Source organism: Mirounga leonina, unplaced genomic scaffold, assembly GCF_011800145.1.
Source record: "Mirounga leonina isolate KUSES-001 unplaced genomic scaffold, KU_Mleo_1.0 Mir_114, whole genome shotgun sequence".
Lineage (NCBI taxonomy): Eukaryota > Metazoa > Chordata > Mammalia > Carnivora > Phocidae > Mirounga > Mirounga leonina.
Genome location: NW_023270265.1, coordinates 20,805,097 through 20,828,308, shown reverse-complemented (window position 1 = coordinate 20,828,308; position 23,212 = coordinate 20,805,097). Strand labels below are relative to the sequence as shown.

The 23,212-nt window shown below is 47.9% G+C and overlaps 1 protein-coding gene across 3 annotated transcripts in view; it reads left to right on the top strand.

The window, feature by feature from the left end:
- Positions 1 to 23,212, top strand: part of MYOF (myoferlin) — a 153,238-nt gene that overhangs the window by 123,767 nt on the left and 6,259 nt on the right. The window contains exons 39-49 of one of the 3 annotated variants that reach the window (XM_035025221.1): positions 2,839 to 2,850; positions 4,178 to 4,276; positions 5,774 to 5,899; positions 7,508 to 7,663; positions 8,101 to 8,192; positions 11,881 to 12,051; positions 12,607 to 12,755; positions 14,856 to 14,995; positions 17,196 to 17,284; positions 17,375 to 17,470; positions 20,868 to 21,009. In XM_035025221.1, coding sequence (XP_034881112.1) covers positions 2,839 to 2,850; positions 4,178 to 4,276; positions 5,774 to 5,899; positions 7,508 to 7,663; positions 8,101 to 8,192; positions 11,881 to 12,051; positions 12,607 to 12,755; positions 14,856 to 14,995; positions 17,196 to 17,284; positions 17,375 to 17,470; positions 20,868 to 21,009 — 1,272 coding nt within the window. The remainder of the gene's footprint in view (positions 1 to 2,838; positions 2,851 to 4,177; positions 4,277 to 5,773; positions 5,900 to 7,507; positions 7,664 to 8,100; positions 8,193 to 11,880; positions 12,052 to 12,606; positions 12,756 to 14,855; positions 14,996 to 17,195; positions 17,285 to 17,374; positions 17,471 to 20,867; positions 21,010 to 23,212) is intronic. The other 2 variants (XM_035025232.1, XM_035025241.1) reach the window with 2 other exon arrangements.

Genomic DNA, 23,212 nt, shown 5'->3' with positions numbered 1-23,212 from the left:
ATTTATTTGACAGAGATACAGTGAGAGAGGGAACACAAGCAGGGGAAGCGGGAGAGGGAGAAGCAGGCTTCCTGCGGAGCAGGGAGCAAGATGCGGGGCTCGATCCCAGGACCCCGGGATCATGACCTGAGCCGAAGGCAGACGTTTAACGACTGAGCCACCCAGGCGCCCCAATTCTCACTCATTTCTTAATGATAGTTAACAGATGGCTGGGTTACTGTAGCAACACATTGTGCAAGTTTCTTTTACATCCTGGAAACTGAGTTGCAGTCTACCAGGATTGGGGGTGGGAGTATTAGGTAGTATTAGGTAGTATTAGGTAGGTAGTATTAGGAACCACCATTGTTCAGGCAGGTGTCCCCTTTATCTGCGGTTTCGCTTTCCGTGGCTTCAGTGAGCCGCGGTCAGTGGCAGGTCCAGGAGTCCAGAAGCCGATGACCCTCCTTCCGACAAATGGTCAGAAGGTCAGTAGTAGCCTGGTGCTACGTCACAGCGCCCACGTCACCCACCTCACGTCACCTCACCGCGTAGGCATTTTATCATCTCACATCATGACAAGAAGGGTGAGTTCAGCACAAGAAGACATTTTGAGGGAGACCCCACATCCACATAACTCACTACGGTATATTGTCATACGCGTTCTGTTTTATTAGTAGTTATTATGGATCTCTTACTGTGCCTAATTTATAAATTAAACTTGACCATGGGAATGTGTGTCCAGGACAAAACATAGTATATCTAGGGTTCGGTACTACCCGGGGTTTCAGGCATCTGCTAAACATCTTGGAACTTGTGCCCTGCAGATAAGGGGGCGGGACGGCAATACTGTAAATGACTTTAATCGGCTTGCTCTGCTAACACCTCGCTGAGGTACTCCGTGTTGGTAAGAAAGGCTGGTTGGAATCGCCCCTAAAAAGCTGATTCCACCTGTTTGTCAGGAAAGACAGTACACACATGGATGCAGAGTCAAATGAACCCAGGTGAGCTTTGGAAGAGCCGATAACAAGCTTGCTGCTGGGCATGCATTGCATGTACATGTGATGTATGTTTACATCTGCTACCACGGGCCCAGTCTGGGCAAATGGAGAGGGTGGGTCAAAATTCACTGTGCTGTTGATGCGAGCTGGAAGCTAGGGCTTTGGGTGACAGTCTCGTGCTCACAGAAACGCACACCGTTACCCTGGGAGAACTGTGGGAGTTCTTAAATTGGGCTCAGCGCTACCGCAAGAGAGGCAAGAAATAAGTACTTGGGGCAAGCTGATAAGTGTTTGCTGGGCAGCATGGACGTTCCTATGTGGCCTTTTCAACAGTTACCTTCCAATTCCAGTGCTTAAGCAGTATGTCAACAGCAGTCAGCAAAATGGCTTCTCCAAGGACAGTGCATGTATGTATGTATGAGAAGGAAATGCATGAAGCTGCTTGGGCATTGTGGGGACCTCGGGCTAAAGACTGGAATTCTCCTTTCAGATTCCTTCTAATACTAGATTTTGGAGTGAAAGGCGATCTTTAAACAAATGTGATTGTTCTAAGTATAAAGGAGACTCTTACCATGGAGATACCATAAAGCAAGTTATTCCCGTTAACTTTTCTGGGTGAACTAATGAGCGGACGGGTGTGAATAAATTCTCCCATGGTTATCCTAATGTTTAAAATCAGGCATTTGTTTTGAGTTGCGCTTTTAAACTCATGACCTATTCTTTTCTTTGAAATAACTTTAAATAGCTGAAAATAGGTGTGAATAAACAGACTTTTAAAATCTTTTTTAAAAATTCAGGAACCATTCGTGGAACGTGAGTGCGCTTTTGGCATAGAATGCCTCTCTCCAAAATCTCAATCTGGCTATGATTTAACCTCTAATCTTGCTTCGGGATGAACCTACTATAAGGAATTGTTACATCTGCGTGTCTCTCTGCCTCTCTTGGCGGTTCTGCGTGCTGGATAAACGTCAGTCAGAGAACAGTGAGGACGCTTACAGAGGAAGCCCGTGGCCACCGCATACAGCAGCTGTAGGGAGTGCCTGTGATGAGCCGTTCACCCCTCACACGAGACAGGAACTTGGGGTTAGGACTTCAGAAAGGGGGTCTAGGTAGCATCCCTCAGACTGCCCCTGAGAGTGAACTTGGGTGATGTGCCCCCGGCAGCACCAAGGGAAGACTCAGGCTCCACCCCCTAGCTCCCCATCCTCCCTTCTCGTGGGTGTGCCCTGAGACCGGGGCGGGGGGCGGGGGTCCTCCATGCAGAAGCTCAAATGGAAGCATTTGACCATGAGAAAGCTGGCTTCTTAAAGCAATTTTGATGGACGCATCTGTATTTGGTGCTATAACAGAGGCATGGGGAAAAAGCAAGGAAAGGTACCTAGCGGATGAAATTGCAGCCATGCTAGACACAAATATCCCATGACAGGAGTTTTTGAAGGAATAAGAATCAGGCCAAGTTGAGGAATACTTTAGGAGCTAAATGAAATGAAAAGTCTGGGGCAGGCGGATGAGCAGCTGTACTTCCAAGCACCCCCCGCCCCCCCCGCCCGGCTTGTGACCACTGTGCCGGCAGCGAGATTCTCTCTCGAAAACATGGGATGTGCGTGGCTACCTCCAACCTTCTCCTTTTAATACTGTTTGTAACTCATTTGCACATTTTCAGAGAAGAAACCGATAAGGTGTGTTTAATTATGAGATCATCTTGAATATTCTAAATAATCCATCAAAAATGTTGATAATATAAAGCATGCATGAAAACTAATTTCTCCCTCTTTCTCTTCAAACCTAATGCTCATGGGCTCTCCATATCCATGTGACCTTCTGTGGTTTGCTCTCTTCCTGTGCGTAATGTGATAAACAGCTGACAGAAAAGGTAACTATTATACGTGCTTTGCTAGATTGCAGATTCATTTTAGATTTTCTACCTATAGCGGACATGTAAAGAAACTTGTTTTAAATCCAAGGTTGGGTTACTGACTATAAAGGGGAAATAATTGTGTACATATATATGGTACACAGATGAGAAGTAGCTTTTCTGGAGTGTGCAATGAGTGGGTCTGATGACACTCTATTCTTGTCAAAAATCTGAGTGGAATTTATAGCAGCCTTTTATAAACTACAGGCTTCTGCAATTCAAAGATGTTTGACAAGTGACTCTGATATGCGGTCTCCTCTGTGCAACTGAGAACCATACATCTAAACCAGAGGTTCCACACACTGGCTGCACATTGGAATCGCCTGGGGAACTTATGAAAGCATATTGGGCGCCCAGGACTCACCCAAGGATGGGCTGGGAGCTACTGATCTAAAGGACCCAGAATGCCTCCCTACTTTTGTTTCACATTTTATCATTTTTTAATATATTTTTTAAGATTTATTTATCTGAGAGAGAGAGACAGAGAGCATGAGCAAGGGGAGGGGCAGAAAGAGAGGGAGACAAGCAGACTCCCTGCTGACTGGGGAACCGGATGCAGGGCTCCATCCCAGGACCCCAAGACCATGACCTGAGCCAAAACCAAGAGTTAGGACGCTTAACCAACTGAGCCACCCAGGCACCCCACATTTTATCATTTTTAAAGCTCTTTCTCCTAATGATCTTATCTGAAACAACTCTCTGGAGTAGATGGAGATAGGTAGTGTTGTTGTCCCACTCAGTGGATCAAGAAATTGAGGCTCAGAGAGATCGGGCAACTTGCCCAAGCCGATACGGCTTGTAACAGGAGGGTATGGCTTATAGGAAAGGATGGGACTTGAATTAGAACCAGGTTTTCCACCGCTCAGCTTAGCTTTGTTTTATAATGGAGTGCTGGCTAAAACAGTTAAAGAAATGAAATAGTAGAAAGCATATATGGGAGTTTTATCTGTATATATAAATATCAAGTGAACAGGATAAAAAAGTAAAACCGGACTAATGATCAGGTTGTGTCTATAGAATGGAAGGAGTCATCTAGGATAGCGGTGGGCGTTTGAGCCAGACACATTTCACTGGCCGCCAACGATGGTCCCTTCCCCTGCAGCTTCTGGGTGAAAGAATGGTGAATGCTGAATCCATTGTACATGTCAACAAAATCCTATCCTGTCCCCTCGTTCAAGTTCAGAAGTACCTATTGCTCTTACCCATGACATGTGGGTTTTCCTGCATTGATTAGAAACCCATGTCAACACTAAAGATTATTCCATTTTGATGTGTCTTTTATTAGGAGGAAGAAATCGTTGACTGGTGGAGTAAATTTTATGCTTCCACAGGGGAACATGAAAAATGTGGACAATATGTTCAGAAAGGCTATTCCAAACTCAAGGTACCTGGGCCTGTACTGCTGTGGGTGAGGGATCAGCATCCATTAAAACTGACCAAAAGGCCCAATGGAGGGACTGATGGGGAAGGGCCAGTCCTCTTGCAGTGGGCTTCGCCTTTGCCAAGATTCCAGGAGCCTGAGGACAGCTGTTGACTTATGGTTATGTGACGGCCACTTGGGGGCTTGGGGGCATCTGATAGAGGGTTGGGAATTGACATCACACTGATTAGGCCAACAATTATCCAGTTCGACCCAGGGAATCCTAAAAGTCATGCTCTTGCAGAACAGCATGCAACGCCAACATGCCTTCTTCTGTCTTCCAAACGGGCATCTGTTTCACTAGCTGAAAAGTTGATTCTGTTACATGGATATAACATTCCATCAGAACCGTGGGTGCATGTGTCCAGGAAGAAGGTGAACTGTTGAGCTAGAGAGATCTGGCTACCTCTGATCTCCTGGGTTAATGTTTTGAGTTTCCAATTCTTCATTCTGGTTTTTAGTCTGTAATTAATGTGCTTAAGTAGAAGGAAATGCTAACGTTTTCAGAACATTGCATGGGAGAAAAAAAATCTTTAAAATGAGAAATATCTAGCCATTAAAATGATTTTCCCCATCAAAGTAGAAAAACCCCACATATTTCCATGTCATCATCATAACATCTCAGTGAAGCTTAAGAAACACCAGCATGCAAAGAACCACTAATTTAGAAAAAGGATCAAACTGGTGGAGTAGATCAGTCCCAAATCCACCCTCCCTCCCGCCTTCCTTCCCTCCTTCTCATTCTTGTTCCTCCTCTTCTTCTGTTTTTTTATGGAGGTATAATTTACATACAATAAACGACTCCATTCCATGGGTTGTGGTGATGGTATACATCTATGTGAACCACCTCCCAGAACAAGGCAGAGAACATTTCCATCACCACAGAGAACTCCTGTGCACGCCTTCCCAGCCAATTATCCACTGCCTCCCATCCTGCCCGGAGGCAGCTGATCTGGTTTCATCACCATGGGCTGCTTTGGCCTGTTTTTATACTCCATAGAAATGGGCTCACACTGTATGGATTTGGTGTGTGTGTTTGGCTTTTCTAGCCCAACACTGTCATTTTGAGATCCATCCCGCTGTCCTGTGTATCAGTCGCTTGTCCCTTCTTACCGCTGAGCGGTGGCTCACAGCGTGGCTGTTCTGCTGTGTGGGTGTCCCTTCTCCTGACGAGGAAGCTGCTGCAGACCTTCTCGTACCGTGTGGACGTGTTTCCGTTTTTCCTGGATAAATACTTAGGAATGCAGTCTCTGCATCATAGAATAGCTGGATATTTAACTCAAGAAGAAACTGCCAGATGTTTTCCCCAAGTGCTTGTAGCCTTCCACACTCCTGCCAGTGATGGGAGGGTTCCAGCGGCCCCATCCACATGCCCAGGCCCACTTGGTATTGCCGGGCTTTTTGATTTTAGACTCCTCCTGTGTTCTAATGGGAAATTAAGAATCTGTGGATGGTTTTCAGATATACGACTGTGAACTAGAGGATGTAACAGAATTTGAGGGTCTGACAGACTTCTCAGATACTTTCAAGCTGTATCGAGGCAAATCAGATGAAAATGAAGACCCTTCTGTGGTAGGAGAGTTTAAGGTGAGTAAAAGGTGGGGTTTTGTGCTGTTTCAGATCTACCTTTAATTTCTTTATAGACCTGGGATAAAGGATGACCAGCCCCTGGGGCAGGGACATGTCCTCTGCCATCTGAAGGACGCTAGAAGCTGATGACAAGGAAAAGGGCCACAGGGGTCGGGGTAGAACCTTCCAAGTTATTCTCTGCACCTTTTTTTCGCCCTGCCCAAGCCGTCCAAGCCTGGGCCCTGCAGATTCAGCCTCTCCAAGCCCCATCCCACCGCCTCCTCCCAGGCCTTCCTCAGGCGCTTCCCGACTGATGGTCCTCGCCACCTTTCTGTCCCGCTCCAGTCCATTCCCCACGCCGCCCAGTGTGATCGTGGCTCTGGTCTACCGAAAGATGCTGGGTTTCCACGGCTCAAGTCTCAACTCCTTCCTCAGGCAGAGCTGGCCTTTCCCGAGCCACTCGGCGCCCTGGCCGCCCCGTCCTGCCGCTCAGGACCACTCCCCGGCCCCAGACACACCTCGTCCTCTCACGACTCGGAGCCTTGGGGCAGGCTCTTCTGCCTTCCCTCCCTGTGGTCTGACCAACTCCTACTCATCCTTTTCAAGGCCGGCTCCAGTGCCCCATTCTTTGTGAAGTGTGCCCTGGGCGCTTCCAGCGGAGGGACTCACTCCCACCCTGGGCTCCCGGGGCTCTGGGGCACCAGCTACCATTAAAGCACCTTGCAGCGGGCAGGGGTCGGCTGTGGCACCTGCCCCTCCCTCCGACGGCGGGGGCAAGTCCCGGGCAGCGGTGCTCCTGCCACTCACCCTTCCCCACAGCAGCCGGTCTGCCCCCGCCGCGTCCCAGCAAGCGATCCAAGAAGGCCCGAGGGGCAGACCTGTCTTACATCCCGGTGCCAGACTGGGTTTCCTGAGTTCATGTTTGGGTCCCCAGTACCTGGCACAGAGGGTAGGAAGTGCTTCCTACACACCGCTTTGCTCAGTGAGCGTAGCTGGAGCTAAGACCCACGGGGTCTGAATCCAATGGGCCGCTTTCTCTTGTGCTGACTAAAGCTGGTTTCAGGATAAGGTTTATGGCCTCACAAGCTGGCCTGCTGGCTCTACTCATTCAGGGAACATTCCTTGCGCCCCGGCGACGTGCCCAGCCCTGTGTTAGGTCTTGGAGATAGAGTGATGAACAAGACATACTTCCCACCCTCAGGAAGCTCCCAGTCTCATGAAGGGGTGGCGCCAGAAAAGGGAAATCATCCTTTGTACATTAGTGGGTCTAAAAAATAATCACTTTTATTCCAATCTTCAAAATACGTTCAGAGTTTCACTCCTCACCCCTTCCTTTGCCACCATACTGACCCAACTCTTGCCTAGATGTGTGCCTGGTCTCCCTGCTTCGCCCTGCCCCTTCTTCTCCCCTGTGATTTGTTCAACACTTCCCTTACCGTCACTTCACATTCCCCACTGGAATTACACAAAGTGTAACCGACATTGTTTCTTTCCCAAAAGGCAGCCCTGGCCACCCAACCCCCCGGCCCCAGTGGCTGCCCCCGAGTGTATACGGTCGGGAGGGCAGGAACCCTCTGCCCAGGCCACCGCGGCCCTTGTGAGGACATCTGTGTGTCTCTCCCTTAGGGCTCCTTTAGAATCTACCCCCTGTCGGATGACCCCAGCGTGCCGGCCCCTCCCAGGCAGTTTCGGGAATTACCTGACAGCGTCCCACAGGAATGCACGGTTAGGATTTACATTGTTCGAGGCTTAGAGCTCCAGCCCCAGGACAACAATGGCCTGGTAAGAGTTTGAGTGTGGGGCCTTCTCCTGTAGCAAGATAATTACAGTCATCAGCCACAATAATTGTCATGTGCTTTCTTTTGGGGCGTCTGTTATCTCACTAGGGGGAAAGATACTCTATCCAAACAATGTATTCAAGAGGATTGTCCCAACGGAGATTTATCTGAGAGCTTGAAGGGGCTTTGGATCTTCTGGTTCATGCTTCTCATTTTACAGATGTGACCTCGAGGAGATTTGCTGGGTCCCTCCTCCCTGCCACCTCCTCTTCAACCCACAGGGCTTCTCTGCAGGTGGCTGGCTGGGTGCCGTGGGCGCCCCAGCCACCAGCTTTTCGTCAGGGTGGGAGTGGGTGGGAGGCTCCCCTGAGTCTGCCCCAGAAACTGCCTTGAACTCGCACCCCATGGTGACACAGCTTACCATCTGTTTTGTCCCCGCAGTGTGACCCTTATATAAAAATAACACTGGGCAAAAAAGTAATCGAAGATCGAGACCACTACATCCCCAACACACTCAACCCGGTTTTCGGCAGGTAACGAACATTTCTAAATGTTTGTCTGTCATTCACTTTTCATGGCTTCTGTGGCGAGGATGTGACATGTGCCAAGCTCTGTTCTAGGGCCCGAAGCCGTGACTACAAACTGGACAAACATTTTAGGCAGCAGAGCAGGTAGTAAATGCGTGAGTGCACACCTGCAAGTGGAAAGTGCCGTGGAGAAAATAAAGCCAAGTCATGAGATGGGCTTCTCTGAGAGAGACTTGCTCTGAGCCCGGGAGGTCGAGGGGGCAAGGGGGCCGGGGAGGGGGTGGCACAAGGCCCAGAAGTCCAGTGAGTTTCTGAGTTCTAGACAAGGAGGACAGGCAGCGTGACTTACCTGTAGCAACATGTTGGTTCTCCCTCCCTGAATCCAGCTGGGGCTCTGTCCTCTGGGACATTCTGATTCTACCATTTTGATCCAGCAAATGGATTAATGACGCTGTTAGCAAAACTGAGGAGAGGGCAGAAAGTGATGGGGTCACAATGCCCCTCTGCCTCCTTTTCCTGAAGACTCTTGAAAAAGCTGTGGTTTCTTCAGAGTGGCCACTTTAGACTTGTTTCCGGGCTGTCACACTGATACCATCCAGGGGAAGGAGATCGTTCTCCTGGAGAAGGCAATCCACGGCACCCCTAAAGGGTACCCATATTTTTCAGCTATCAAGTGCTATCCACATTTAATAATAGCTAATATTTGCTGAGCTTTCACTGGGTGCACACCCTCTGCTGAGCCATTTAGATGAAACATCTCAGAAATGTCACCACTCTGAGGTGCTCTCGCTCATCCCCGTGTGACAACAGAAGAAACTGAGGCATAGAGTGAACCAGTGCCGCACGTGCTCGGCTGGTAAAAGGCAGAGTCAGGGTTGGAACCCGGGCCATCTCTGCAGCAGCTGTGTGGTACCCACCATCTCATTTTCACGGCCACGCGCAGCCTGTCAGCGGGAGGTGAGGGAAATGTGGTGCCAGACTCTGTCGCCAGGGCTAACACATGCCAGAGCCAAGACTGAGGTGGAAAGTCCTGACCAGGCCCCAGCTTTTCCAACACCCCCGGGAAAGCTTCGTATTCATGGCAAGATCTAAATGTGTAGCATAAATGTTCTTTGTGCAAAACACTGGTGGAAACGGTGTTATTCTCCCAGAACCTTGCCAAACAGGAGAATATTTTGTTCTTGTTTGATGTGTGGCCTGTATTTTCATTTCTGGCCTGACCATCTTGCCCATCCTCTTCTTTTCTACTCATGTTTGTTGGTTTGTGTCCTTATGCATTCTCTCCTGTGCGGGCGCACCCCCCCCCCCGAAGTCTTTGTCACTCAGAGCCTCTCAGGTTCACACGCGCTGTTCTCCCTCACACATACTCACACCCTGTGACATATGCACACACAGGACCTCACGCTCACTCAGCTCCTGGGCACACTCGGGCACACGCGCGCACACACACAAACACCCCTCTGCTGCACACCCCAAAGCTGCATGCCGGGGCCAGGGAATGGAAGTAATCCTCTGGCACGGCAGTATGATCATTTTCCTTGTCTTCCGCTGATCCAGCCCTGAGGTCTAGACAGGAAAAGGCACGCAGGGCAGGAAGGAGGGCTCCATGTGAGGGCGACGGGGAAGCAGGGGAAAGCCAGCGTTTACGGCCGACAGGCAGCCCCATCTGAACCACACGTCTCAGAGGAGCCAAGCACAGGCTTAATTAAGTGGCAGGAAAAGTCTTGCTCTGAGCCACCCTGGGAGGAAGTGATGCTGTCAGGCTCTGCTCGGCCAATCCGTGCCTGGTATGTGGGCAGAATCCGCCCCCCCCCCCCCCCCAAGGAGATCCTGGCTCTGCAGCTCTTTGTCTCTGGCCTCAGTCTTACAGGGCTGACTTCCTTTTCAGCAGAGACCCTCAGGGATTCTGGGGAATTCAGAAAGGAGCAACCTTTCCTATGTGCTTATCAGCATATTCTTATCCCATCATAGCAACATCCAGATCAGAGTTCAACAGAATGTATGTCCTTTTTTTTTTTTTTAAGATTTTATTTGAGAGAGAGCGAGCACATGAGAAGGGGGGAGGGTCAGAGGAAGAAGCAGACTCCCTGCCGAGCAGGGAGCCCGACGCGGGACTCGATCCTGGGACTCGATCCTGGGACTCCAGGATCATGACCTGAGCCGAAGGCAGTCGCTTAACCAACTGAGCCACCCAGGCGCCCAGAATGTATGTCTTCTATAGAATGTTAATTGGTGTTCCAAGAAAAAAAGTATTGTTCATCAAACCGAGACACCTGGGTTAAAAAAGAATAACTGCAGGACTTCTCTGAGCCTTTAGTTTGACCAGAGACACTCCAAAAGAAGTGGTTTTCAACCATATTTGACCAAAGAATTCTTTTTCTCAAGGGACACATATTACATCTCCCTTGGAATCCAGTTCTAAAAATGTGATATTATGGGGCACTTGTGGATTCAGGGCTTCATGTGTAGTCATGATTCATGTGCCTTTTCTCATGTGGCTACCTGCCTCCTGCAGGCCCCTGCCTGGCTACAGCCATCTAGAGAAGCCACTGAGATTTATCCAGGAGACATCCTGGAAGCTTTCCTCCAGGGCCTCGATGGCACACATCCTTCTGCTCAAATGGATTAACGTTCCTGGCTTTGGGGGCCAGAACTGGTCCACACACCTGAGTGCAAGGAGGAGGGGGGAGGGATGGGAGAGGAGGGATGGGAGAGGCCTCTGACAGTTTTCCTTCAACCAAATTTATTGAGCACCTACTACGGGACCCATTACCTATGTGGATGGTACAAATATAGAACCAAACCTCGCCCATCCAGAGCTTTTGCCATTCCTGTTTATCATCCTTTCAGAACTTATACTACGCTGCTCACCTGCCATGGGAAGTACTCTTTATCTCAGATGTGTTTGCATTTTAACATGGATTCCAAAGAAAAGCATATGGCAGACCACACGGCCTGGGTGGAGGCACTGAGACTTCTTGGCCCCTTGCACATCCCACCTTGTTGGTGCATGCCACTCACCATCCCCTGCCCTGTGCTCCTGTGGGGGAGTCAGGGATGTTCCATGGGGTAGTGGTCTCTGTTGAGGCAGAGGGAACGTAGCAGGGCACAGATAGGGGGCTGTAAATCAGGGTGCTGTGTCTTACTAATCTCCCAGCTGGGCAGAGATGCCTGGGTGCCCCAGTTAATAGGCATGTGATGATAATGTTAATAAGATTATAGGGAATAACTAATATTATAGCTACTGGGTTTTCAGCGATGCAGTCATGCCAGATGTTTTCTAAACATTGCTCCACCTGACCCTTAGAACAACACGGGATGGTAGGTATTCCTGTCACTATTTTACAGATGAGAAAGCTGAACACAGGGAAGGGAGCTAACTGGCCGAGGGCCCCACAGCTAGTAAGCAGCAGGGTTGGGATTCATACGTAGATATTTAAAGCCATGCTCTTCCCCTGAGCAAGCATATAACCTTGTATTGTTCTTATTACTAACATGGACTGCTTGTCAAGTGCCCCCACCCACTGCTCCCCCCCCAATCTGGCTGTCCCAGTCACCATGTTCCCCTCCAGCCGCCGTCACCACCACCTGGGGATTCTCTGCACAAAGCCCTGGGTTTTTTGTTTTTTGGAGGTTTTTTTTGAGAGGTCTACATAGAATCATGGATATTCTAACCTTGCATTTGTTTATTTAGAATGTATGAACTGAGCTGCTACTTACCTCAAGAAAAAGATCTGAAAATTTCTGTCTATGATTATGACACCTTTACTCGTGATGAAAAGGTGGGAGAAACAATTATTGATTTGGAAAACCGATTCCTTTCCCGGTTTGGGTCCCACTGCGGCATCCCGGAGCAATACTGTGTGTAAGTTGCTTGGGCCACAGATGGAGATAATTTGCTCCATCCGACATCAGTATGTGGGGAAGCCTTGGTTCTCTGCTTCAGTGCCTGTCTTCCCTGAGCCCCTGCTCCTTTGCGTCAGATACATATTGTTTTTAATCACAGGACTATCTTCGGGAGAAGAGGGACATAGCACTGCCCCCACCCCCCACCCCTGATGAATTTTGCGATGTCCGTCTTTCCCTAAGTGCTGTTTGGCATCTTCCTACAATATCTAATGAGATACAGCTTGCAATTTCTAGTTTATAAGCTTGCTTTTGTGATGACAGCGTGTAGGCAAACCCCTCATTTTTATGGAGGAGGAAATTGCGGGGAGGAGGGAAAGGATCCACTGGCTGAGGCCAAAGTAATTGTGGATTTTAGGTCTGAAATAGATTTCTAGACAAGAGCCAGAGGGTAGAGCACAGTCCCTGCTCCCTCGTTACGTGGGCATGTCTGTAAGTATATGAGTATATGCGTGTGAATCCAAGAAGGACCTGTGTGCCCACGGTAACTCTGGGTGTGGAATGTTCTTCACAGTTCTGGAGTAAACACCTGGCGAGATCAGCTGAGACCAACACAGTTGCTTCAAAATGTAGCCAGATACAAAGGCTTCCCACCACCCATCCTTTCTGAAGATGGAAGTAGAATCAGATATGGAGGGCGAGACTATAGTTTGGATGAATTCGGTAAGTGCATGACCAGAGACCGCAAGCTGGTTACAAAGTAAAGCGACCCATCTCTATTGCTAGGTCCGCTTTGGGGGCGGGGGGTGGGGGGGAAGGGCAGAGCAGTAATTATACCACAGAGACTCCGCACACATGACTATCTAACAAAAGCCCCGTTATAGCAGAGTTCTGCCGTCTTGTCATGTCAAAGTGTACACATTTTCTTGTCTGTCTTATGTTTCACTTGACCTTTTTAGGCCATAGCCATTTGCACTTTGAACACACGGTTCTAGTAAGGAACTACTTTCTGTGTAATGCATAATTAGCTCATAATTTAGCTCAAAAGTGCTCAGGTGGTAGTGCAAGAATTTCTCTCCCAGGCTTAGTCCATCGTTCTTCCAGCCCTTCTCTGACAAGGCCCAGGGATGCAGGGGGTTGATCTGAAGAATCTTCTGAGTTCACATCTGGCCCACATCTGAGCTTGGGATCTTGCACTTTCTCCGGCAGTAATTTATAATACAATCTGTCCTGACACATAGCCAGCTAGCTGCGCTACGACAAAGCCTGAAGGAGGCTTAATAGAGCATAAGAGTTACAGCGTTATTCAGTGTTTTGTAGGGAGGGAGGCTTCCCAGAGCGGGTGGCAGTGGGGCTTGCCTTGGAGGGTGCACAGGGTCTCCAGGGGGAGCTGAATACAGCCCCATGGCAGTAAAAGTGCTTTCCTGATCCTCAACTGTTTATTCTCAACATTGCAAGAAACTGTGTTTTGTCCTTCCACTTGAAGAGGACTGAGTCAATACCAGGGATGATGCGATACTTAGGAATTGTTGATGTTGCTGTCAACATAAGAACTTGCAAAAGGGATTGGGAATTAACTGGCAAGCAACGTGGCCTTATTTAAGAGTACCCCCAAATAAACAACTCCCCCCAAACTGTCTCAGTAACAAGGCTATTGATACCTAACAAATCACCCCACAACTTAGTGGCTGAAAAACACCCATTTTGTTTTGCTCACGGTTTTGCAAGTCAGGAATTCAGGAAGGGCTCACTGGGCAGTTCTCACCTAAGTAGCCCGTGTGGTTGGTTGCTGTCAGATGTTGGAAGGGCTATGGTTATCCAAAGGCTTGACAGAGCGGGGTGTCCAGGGTGGAGGTGGGGGGAGGTGTCCCGGACGGCCTGCACACACAGCCAGCAGTTGATGCTGGCTCCTGGCTGGGGCTAACGATCAGAACACCTCCTCAGGCCCTTCCAGAAGGGCAGTCTCTAGATACTCATGCTCCCTACATGGCAGATGGCTTCCCTTAGAGCCAGCATCCCAAGAGGACCAAGCAGAAGCTACGTGGCCTTGCCTGCCTCATCGGAGAAGTCACACGGCATTCTTTCTCCACACTTGAGGGGTCAGATATGTCTCCACATTCAAAGGAAGAGGACAGAGACTCCACCTCTCGGTGGGAGAAGCGTCAGAGAATTTGAGGGTTGGTTTTAAAATGCCACAATAATGCTAGCTGCTGCGACAATTAAACTTCCACATGTCAGTGGCTTAAAACACTAGTTTTCTGAAATTCACAGTCGGTATCCCAACAGGCAGCAGTGCATCATGGATCCAGGCCCTTCCATCATGCGGCTCTGCTCTTCTTCGACTCAGGCACCTGAAGTGGCTGTTTCTTCTGCATCCAAAAGCGAACAGCACCTAGAATATCTTTCATGAGAGGGTTTTACGGGCCAGGCCTAGAAGTGACACACACACCACTCCTACCTGTGTGACATTCGAGCCAAACTAGGTTGTGTGGCCACACCTGACTGCAAGGGAGGCTGGGAAACAGAATCCGGCTGTGAGCCTCTGCCAGAAAAGTGAATGCAGTCTGCTCTCACATACACATTCTGGTGTGTTCTGGCCCCTTTGCTCTTGGCAGCCCCCAAGTCAGGTGCGAGACTGGCTGGGGCAGGGCCCATGGTCAAGAGATACTTCTATCCGTGACTCCTTCACAGATCCAAGTCCGCACACTGACCCTGCCTGCCCAGTTCGCCCTTCTGGGATGAAGGGCTGCGTGCCCCTCAGGGCAATCTGGCGGAACGGTTTGCAGATGCCCATCCCTGTTTCAATGCCATTTTCCATTCCAGAAGCCAACAAAATCCTGCACCAGCACCTCGGGGCCCCTGATGAGCGTCTTGCCCTTCACATCCTCAGGACTCAGGGACTGGTCCCTGAGCACGTGGAAACCAGGACTTTGCACAGCACCTTCCAGCCCAACATTTCCCAGGTAAAAGAGCCCTCCCTGTGAAGACCCATCATCCACATCCCAAACACAGTGGCAGGAGCTGACCCAGATTTGCTTCTTTTCTCTCTTTTGGACACTTTTAGATACACAAGAAATAGAAAAGCAACTCAGATTAGCTTTATCCCAAAGGGGAATTTATTGTAAGAATTTCCAGGTAACTCACTAAATCCAGACAGGAGGGGTGACTATGGCTCAGAACAACCTTGGGCCAGGATCTCTCCCCGTCTCTTGTCTGTTTCTCTCTCTGAATCTCTGTTAGTCTGTGCTTTTCCTGTGATCACCTTTCTATGTGCCAGAATATTGTAGAGCATTTCTAAGGTTTTTGTGTTATAATGTAGCCCCATCTACTTCCAAACAGGGAAAGGGTTGGTTGCCCCAGCTTGGCCCAACTGTCCACCGCTGGTGGGCGGGGCCAGGTGGGCGGCTGGGGAAGCACTGTGCTCAGCCCCCCTTGGGTGAGGTGGTATGTCTGAGACCAAAGAGCCAGGGAGGAAGCTGAGCCACAGTGCACCAGGTGGCTCATCACAGGGACCACATGGGTAGTGATGCAGGAGGGTCAGTTCCCAGGAGCTGGGGAGCAGTTTCCTGAAAAGCAAGGAGAGACATGGCAAATGATAGAATAGTCCGCGTGGAAGCTTGTTACAAGGAAGACTCCTGGGCCATGCCTGCAGAGATTCAGATTCAGTAGGTCTGAGATGGGGGTAGGGAGGCGGAATCTGAGTTTTAACAAGTCCCTGGAGGGGTTCTAATGGAGGTGGCTAGGAACTCACACTTAAAGAAATAGTAATCTAATGGATGCAAATATTGCTGACAATGACCACACAGCAGTGGACAAGCTTATCTCTAAAAAGTGGCCGCAAGTAGCCTGGGCTTACTAGTTTATTTTGTCACTCATTTCTTGCTTTTATTCTGTTCCACGTTTTCATTTCATCCTCTTCTTATTTATTCCTTCCCCGCAAAGAGACCTTCTCTTTCCTTCTCCTCTCTCCCTTCCCACCCCTCCATTGAATAAAGTCTCAAGAAATTACAAAGTGAGGAGGATTTCTACGAATCCACACCTCCCCTCCCTGTGCCCCCCCCCCCCCCGGGGCCCATCACTTCTACCTACTGGAGTGGACAGACTGTGGCTGGGTCTTAGGAGACACCCAGATGCCTCATGTTCTGCATCATGCTTGATACATGACCTTGAGCCCTAGAGATTAGTTAGAGGAGAGTCAGGACCAGAGGAAAACTTATCCCTTTTCAAGAGTTCCAGTTAACTCATTTTGATCACCGTGCATAAGAAGCCAATCTAGTTTCCTTGGTAACCTTCTTAAAGACCAGTCTGAAGGTATAGTCTAAAAAACATCCAAAAACAGTTTGGGGAATTTAAGTTGGTTCATATGGCTGATGTGGTTTGTTAATGGCATTCCTAGCTTGTCTGGAAGAACATTCTAGTCAGATAGATGGCCCTGGTCTGTGGCAGTGGGAGACCTGACAGGACCTCCCCAAGATGGCACCACAAGTGTTCTTTGGGCTTTCACCTTTCCCCTTCCTGCAAGCCTCCTCCCAGGTGGTGGACACCAGCCAGCTGATGTCAGGGTGTCCTCAACTTTGGGGAACAGTACTGTTCTTGCTGTTGCTTGGGGTCTCTCCTTTGAAAGTGCCATGTTGTAAGTCTTTCTTCTATAAATTAAATACCATTTTACATTATTTTGATTTTTTATCTGGAGGTAAGTGGAGAAACCCTTGGATGTCACAAAATCAGGACTGAGAACAAGTAGGCAATGTGATGAATAGAGTTCTAAGTGAAGGATCCAACTTTCAAGTCATTTGTAAGAGGGTACATGAGCGCGTGCGCGCGCGCGCGTGTGTGTGTGTGTGTGTGTGTGTGTGTTGGGGGTTGGGTTAGCGATGGGAAGCCCTCTTTTTATTAGCCAGCGGGCGCTCAGACTATGACAAAGGTGGGCATATGTAGCCATCAGAGACTCCTGGTGAGAGTGGGAAGTGGGTGGCCTAAATGACAGTGAAGACAGATGATTTATCTCGGTTTGCTCCTCTGCTCTACTTTTTTACTTTCCATATGGACTAGTAGATGGGCAGGCCTGAAGAAACAGTTTCACCTAGAAAATATGAAAGAAAGTTATAGTCTCGGCCACTTATAATACAACTTAATTTCTTTTTTCATTTTTGAACGATTTAGGGGAAACTTCAGATGTGGGTAGATGTTTTCCCTAAGAGTTTGGGGCCACCAGGCCCTCCTTTCAACATCACCCCCAGGAAAGCCAAAAAGTAAGTAGTCTTGAGACTCTACTATATCGGACTGGGGTCTTGGTGCAGGAGCAGAGAAAAAAGCCCACCTTCAAAATGTGCTCCTTTCAGATACTATCTGCGTGTGATCATCTGGAATACCAAGGACGTTCTCTTGGATGAGAAGAGCATCACAGGAGAGGAAATGAGTGACATCTATGTCAAAGGGTAAGGTTAGCATGCTCATTTGCCTTTGACAGACAAGGAATGAAAGGGACTCTCTCCTTCGTGAGTTACCATTATTCAAGGTGTCCTCTCTAGAATCCTTGGTAAGGGGAAGCTGTTTCATTCCATTTGTGCAGTCTGCTCAGGAAGCTCCAGAGAGACACAGGGAGAGAGAACAGAAAGAGAAGAGAAATCTGTATGGATCTTGTTTATAAGCAGAGGTATCAAATGACTATTAGCACCGATAAATATTTCTACATTTCTCTTTTAAAGTGGGTTCAGTTTATTAGCAGCCTTGTTCTTTCTTTTTAGTCATGCAGTTCATTTTATTCCTTTTTGATACCTTGAGTAACTAGCCCTAGAAACACAAGAAAGGCTTTTTAAATTTCAGTTTCTGTATATTTTACTACCAGCAGCTAATGTCCATGGAAAAGAAACTTTAGCATATTTCCAAAAAAATCTTTGATTCCACCAACATTTATGGAATGCCTGCATCCAACATATTAAGTGTCATAGCCGTTAATCATCCTGTTACTTGTATCATTCAATTCCAAATAATCCATGCTGGTGTTAGTTTCATGTTATATCCCAATCAGAGAGGTTGAGTACAGAATGGCATAGTGATTAAAGTGCCAGACTCTGGAGCCAAACTACCTGGGTTGAAATCCTGGTATTTTCTCTACCAGCTGGGCAAATTAGTGAGCTTGCGGTTTCCCATCTGCAAAATGCAGATAAAGATAGTACCTGCTGCTCTGGGATAGTCAGAATATTGAGTTACTCAAAGCATTTAGGACAGTGCCTGGCAGAGAGTAAACACTATGCGTATTAGAGTTGTCCAGAGAGACAGAACTAGTGTGTGTGTGGTGGGGGTGGGGGGAAGGAGAAGGAGAGAGAGGAGTCTGTTAAAAGGAATTGGCGCACATGATTCTGGAGGCTGAGAAGTCCCGTGGTTCTGCCATCTGGAAGCTGGAGGCTCAGGAAAGCTGGTGGTGAACTGGAGGCTGACTCCTCCTTCCTCTGCTTTTTGTTCTCTTCAGGCCTTCAACAGATTGGATGAGGCCCACCCACACCGGGGCGGGCAGTCTACTTCACTGACTCTACCAGTCCAGGTTCTAATCTCATCCAGAAGCACCCTCAGGGACACACCCAGAATAATGTGTCATCCGGGCACCCTGTGGCCAGTCACGCCAACACAGAGAATGAACTAGTTAGCTAGTAGGATTACTATTCCACATAGACCAAGTTTGGTTCTTTGATATGTAAAAGACAAGACTTGTTGAAATTTAATATATTCATAAAGTGATAACAAAGTTTCCCTTATGATCCCAAGTGGCCTTCAATCAAAACTTTGTTGAAGACATAATTACTATCATTTGGGTTCACTGTAAACAGGGAATGTTTCATCAAGTTCTTCATTATTCTTTCCCATTTCAGGATCTTATTACCATTCCCCAAGGAAAACTAATCCTAGCTAATTACATATATATATATATGCAAATTTATTTGACTGTCATAAGCATTATTTTTTTTTCAAATCAGAGAAACAAACGCAAGGAATCCTGGACTGAGAGAAAACTCTAATCAAAGAATAAAAGCACAACCTAAAGTACCATGTCCTATTTGGAATTAAAATCTAAATACTATATGTGAAAAGATGAATTATGCATAAATAGTATGCCTGGCACCATTGCATGCTGATATTAGAGTATTACTAACCCTAATACACATAGTGTTTACTGTCTGCCACAAGATAAGGGACAGCTAAGGCACTTCCCAGGTCGGATGCATACAAAGTTACACATATGTGTACACAAATACATAGAGTCGTTGTTTAACTTGTTTTAAAATAAAAATGTGAAAAGATTCAAGAAAAAAAAGTGAAGAGCTTCAAGGGGTGAGTGGTCTGAGGAAGGAGGATGATGGCACTCTGGGGATCTTGTCAGGAGGTGAAGTCACCAAGGTCCTGGCCAAAGAGTGTGAACTCTCTTCCGCCAGTTAATTTAAAAGCTTAAAAGCGAATAAAGATGAACCTTTCAACTAATCGAGCTAGTCAGTTAATTAACTAGCAAAAAGGACAACTATTGTAGTTGATTGATGTCAATACCACTACTAATAATAGGATCTAATGTTAGCATGTGACTTTCTAGTAGTCTCCATGGTCCCTTGAAGCAGAAGAACAGGACTGGACTTTGGAGTCAGACCAACTTCTTCATTAATACTTAATTCTGTCCTTTACTGGCTGTGTGACCTTGACCTTGGGGACGTTATTCTGTCTGGACCTCAGTTTCCTCATCTGTAAAATGGAGCTAGTTATGTAGTTGTTGGGAAGAATAAAACAAGGCATGCTGAGTACGTCAGATGATCGGTAACACAGTTAAGGATTTCGCCCTTTCCATTCTGGTCTTTCTAAGTCACCATCTTCCATGCTGTCCTCATGTTGACCATGGGAAGGGAGCACATGTTGTTAACCTCATTTACAGATGGGAGAGGAAGCCCAGAATGGTAAGTGGCAGAGTGAGTTCATAGCCAGGCCTGCCTCCTATCTGGGGGGTCCAGGTATGTCTTTTTTTTAAAACTCCACGGTCAATTGCAATGGGATTCTCATGGGCCATCAGTGTGGAGAACCATGCCCTCTGCCACTTTACCAGTCTAAAATCCAGCGTTCTCCTAGTTCCTAAACAGGCCCCTTCCCAATAGCAGGCAGATGTGACATCAGCTTCTTCCCCCCAACGTTCATTCATTCCTTCAATAGGCCTACTACCTGCCAGGCACAAGCCACAGAAAACTTTTCAAATGTCAAAAGTTAAGATGTTAAATTGTTTATGGAAATGAATTTTTGTTGATATGCACATGGAAATAACAGCTTACATCTCCCTTGCTAGTCTTATTAATGCGATCATAGTGAATTTAAGAATAATAAAAAAAAAGGAAGCCGTAAGATGACTTGAGTCATGCCTGTTTTGTTTGCTTAAGTAAAATATGGAAGAGGAAATGCTAAAATTTTGAACTAACTCATATTCATTAAGCCTATCAGCAGTGATGACAGACACTGATAGTTAGGAAGACTAGCATCATAGCCAGCAAGCTTCAGCGTTCCCAAAATAGAAGATAAGTTGTTGATATTTTCCAGAAAATGTCACCTTATCCCCGCTAACTGAAGTCTAAAGGGTTTCCTGCTTTGGTTTTAGAGGAATTATATTTTATTTGGCTACAACCAGTGTTGGATGCAACAGAGTACCTCCCCTTCATAAATCACCCCCAGCTCTGTAGATAACTGGAACCTGCCCAAGAAAAGTGCATTAATTCTCCTGCCCTTCACTCCCCTAATCACTGCACAATTTTGCGGCTAGATTACTTGTCAATCACATGAAGCTAAAGTCTGTTTGCTTCTGCTTTTCAGCTGGATTCCTGGCAATGAAGAAAACAAACAGAAAACAGATGTCCATTACAGGTCCTTGGATGGTGAAGGGAATTTTAACTGGAGATTTGTTTTCCCATTTGACTACCTCCCAGCTGAACAACTCTGTATCGTTGCTAAAAAAGTGAGTTCTGATCTATGCCTGTGGGAGGTGGGTGTCCTGGGTCTGCTTCGCCAGATAGAGGGAATGTAGGAGCTGCTCAGAGCCTCCGAGGTCATGAGTCTGGCTCCCTCTCGGTGCAGGTGGGGAACCTGAGACCCACAGAGGTGCAGATACTTGCCTAGGGCCACAAAGCTAAGACAGCTCTTTGTGCAATTCGGAAGGACCAGAAACACAATTGTCCTTCCCTAACGTGGGCAGCAGGGTATAGGATTTAGTAAAGGGTAAACCTGAGGATCTTGTGTTCACATACGCAACCACCCAAGTATGTTTTTATGTCACAGGGAGACTGATTTCTTCCCATGATAAGCAGAACTGTTTGACTCATTAACCAAACAGAGGCAAGATATTAAAGTAGGTGAAATTTCCCTTTTACCTTCTTTATTAAACCTTAGCATCTGCTTTACCTCCTTCAGAAGCACTTCCATGAAGGTTCAAGGCCCTCATGGTCTTAATTAGTAAGACTCTAGTTACAGAACTCAACTCAAATTGGCTTATATCAAAAAAGTGATTTATTAGTTCACATTACTGAAAAGTCCAGGTTTGGCTGGCTTAGGAATGTTGGATCCCAGGTTGAACTGCTGTCTTTAGGAATTGCTCTCACTTTCTCCACCCCTCTCTCTGTCCTCTCCTATGGACCTCATTCCCTGGTGAGGCAAAATGGCTGCCCACAGCCCCAGCCCACCTCCTGGCCTCCCAGCAATCTCAGCAGAAAGAGAACTAACCCCGGATGGTGCCAACCAGAGTTCTGGAATTGGGCCTCGGTGTCTCTGTGTGTTTGGGGTCACGTTCCCATCCCTGAACCAACCAACGTGGCCTGGGATGCAGTGCTCAGACTGGCCCAGCTCTGGAGTTAGGAACAGAGTCCGTTCTTCCCAACCTGCATGGACTGGAGAAGAGTCCCCAAGGAAAATCTGGATGCTTTTTCCCCAAAAAGGGGGCCTGAAATCTGGGCAGGCAATAATGAGAGGTGTCTTTTATAGATCCCCTGTCCCATTCCTGCTCTCCCACATTCTATAAACTTTTCCCAGCTCTGCCTGTTCACCTCCTCTCGCCACACCTGATCAAAATGCACCTGCCTCATGTCCCACCTAGCCAGACCCTACCCTCTGCTGGCCCTACTCAGTGCTGCAGGTGTAGGGAGCAATTTTCCGTGCCAAGTGAGATAAATGCCTTCAAAGGGCACTTTCTAGAGACACAGGCTCAACCTGATGTCAAATCAAGCACACGTCCAGATGGTGAGGCAGACCAGTGAGAAGGTGAGGGATTTAGAGTCAGGTAGGCCTTTCCTACCTACCCACATCTAGTGTTGGACCTCTCAGTGCCCTGCGTGCCACCTGGAGGTGACCCCACACAGGATAGTCAGTGAGGCCAGCCAACAGCAGAATGGGCTTCCTAGCCCCTCAGAGCCAGGGCCCCCGAGCCCTGCAACGGGCAACATTTCTGGAATGTCATCTGAAAAACAAGAAACAGGGGCGCCTGGGTGGCTCAGTCAGTTAAGAGTCTGACTCCTGATTTTGGCTCAGGTCATGATCTCAGGGTTGTGAGATCGAGCCCCAAGTTGGTTGCCTGGGCGTGGAGCCTGCTTAGGATTCTCTCTCTCCCTCTCCCCGCTCCAAGAAAAAGAAAAAGGGAAAGAAAAACAAGAAACAACCCAACCATCTTCCTTTGAATTCATGAAACACTGGGGGAATCCCATTCTGCTGGGGCCCGAGGCATGTAGGTGTAATTAGGCTGTGGAGGTGTTATTATGTTTGGCTAATATTGTTCGGGCAGAGGCAGAGACCAGAGGTGAGAACTTGGAGGACCCTTACCCAATCCTCCCTCCACCTAACTTTAGAATGAGGAATCTGGGTTGACCAAAGCATGTAAAACACAGCAATATTTTTAAAAGCCAAAAATGTCAGGACATTTTAAATCTGCGCTGATAAAACATGAAAGCTGAACCCCAGTCTCCTCACCCCCATGTGAGAAAAGTGTGCTCAGACATCCATGTTGGGGGGTAGAAGGTCACTGAGCAAATGTGACACCCCAGCAGGTGTTAGCGTGGGCTGGCCTAGAACAGCCTGGCTTTGGGAGGTTAATCTGAGCAGGCCATAGTGGTCTGGGGTGGGGGAGAGGGCAGATACAATCACTCCCCAAACCCCAGGAGTGGAAGCAGGGAGTC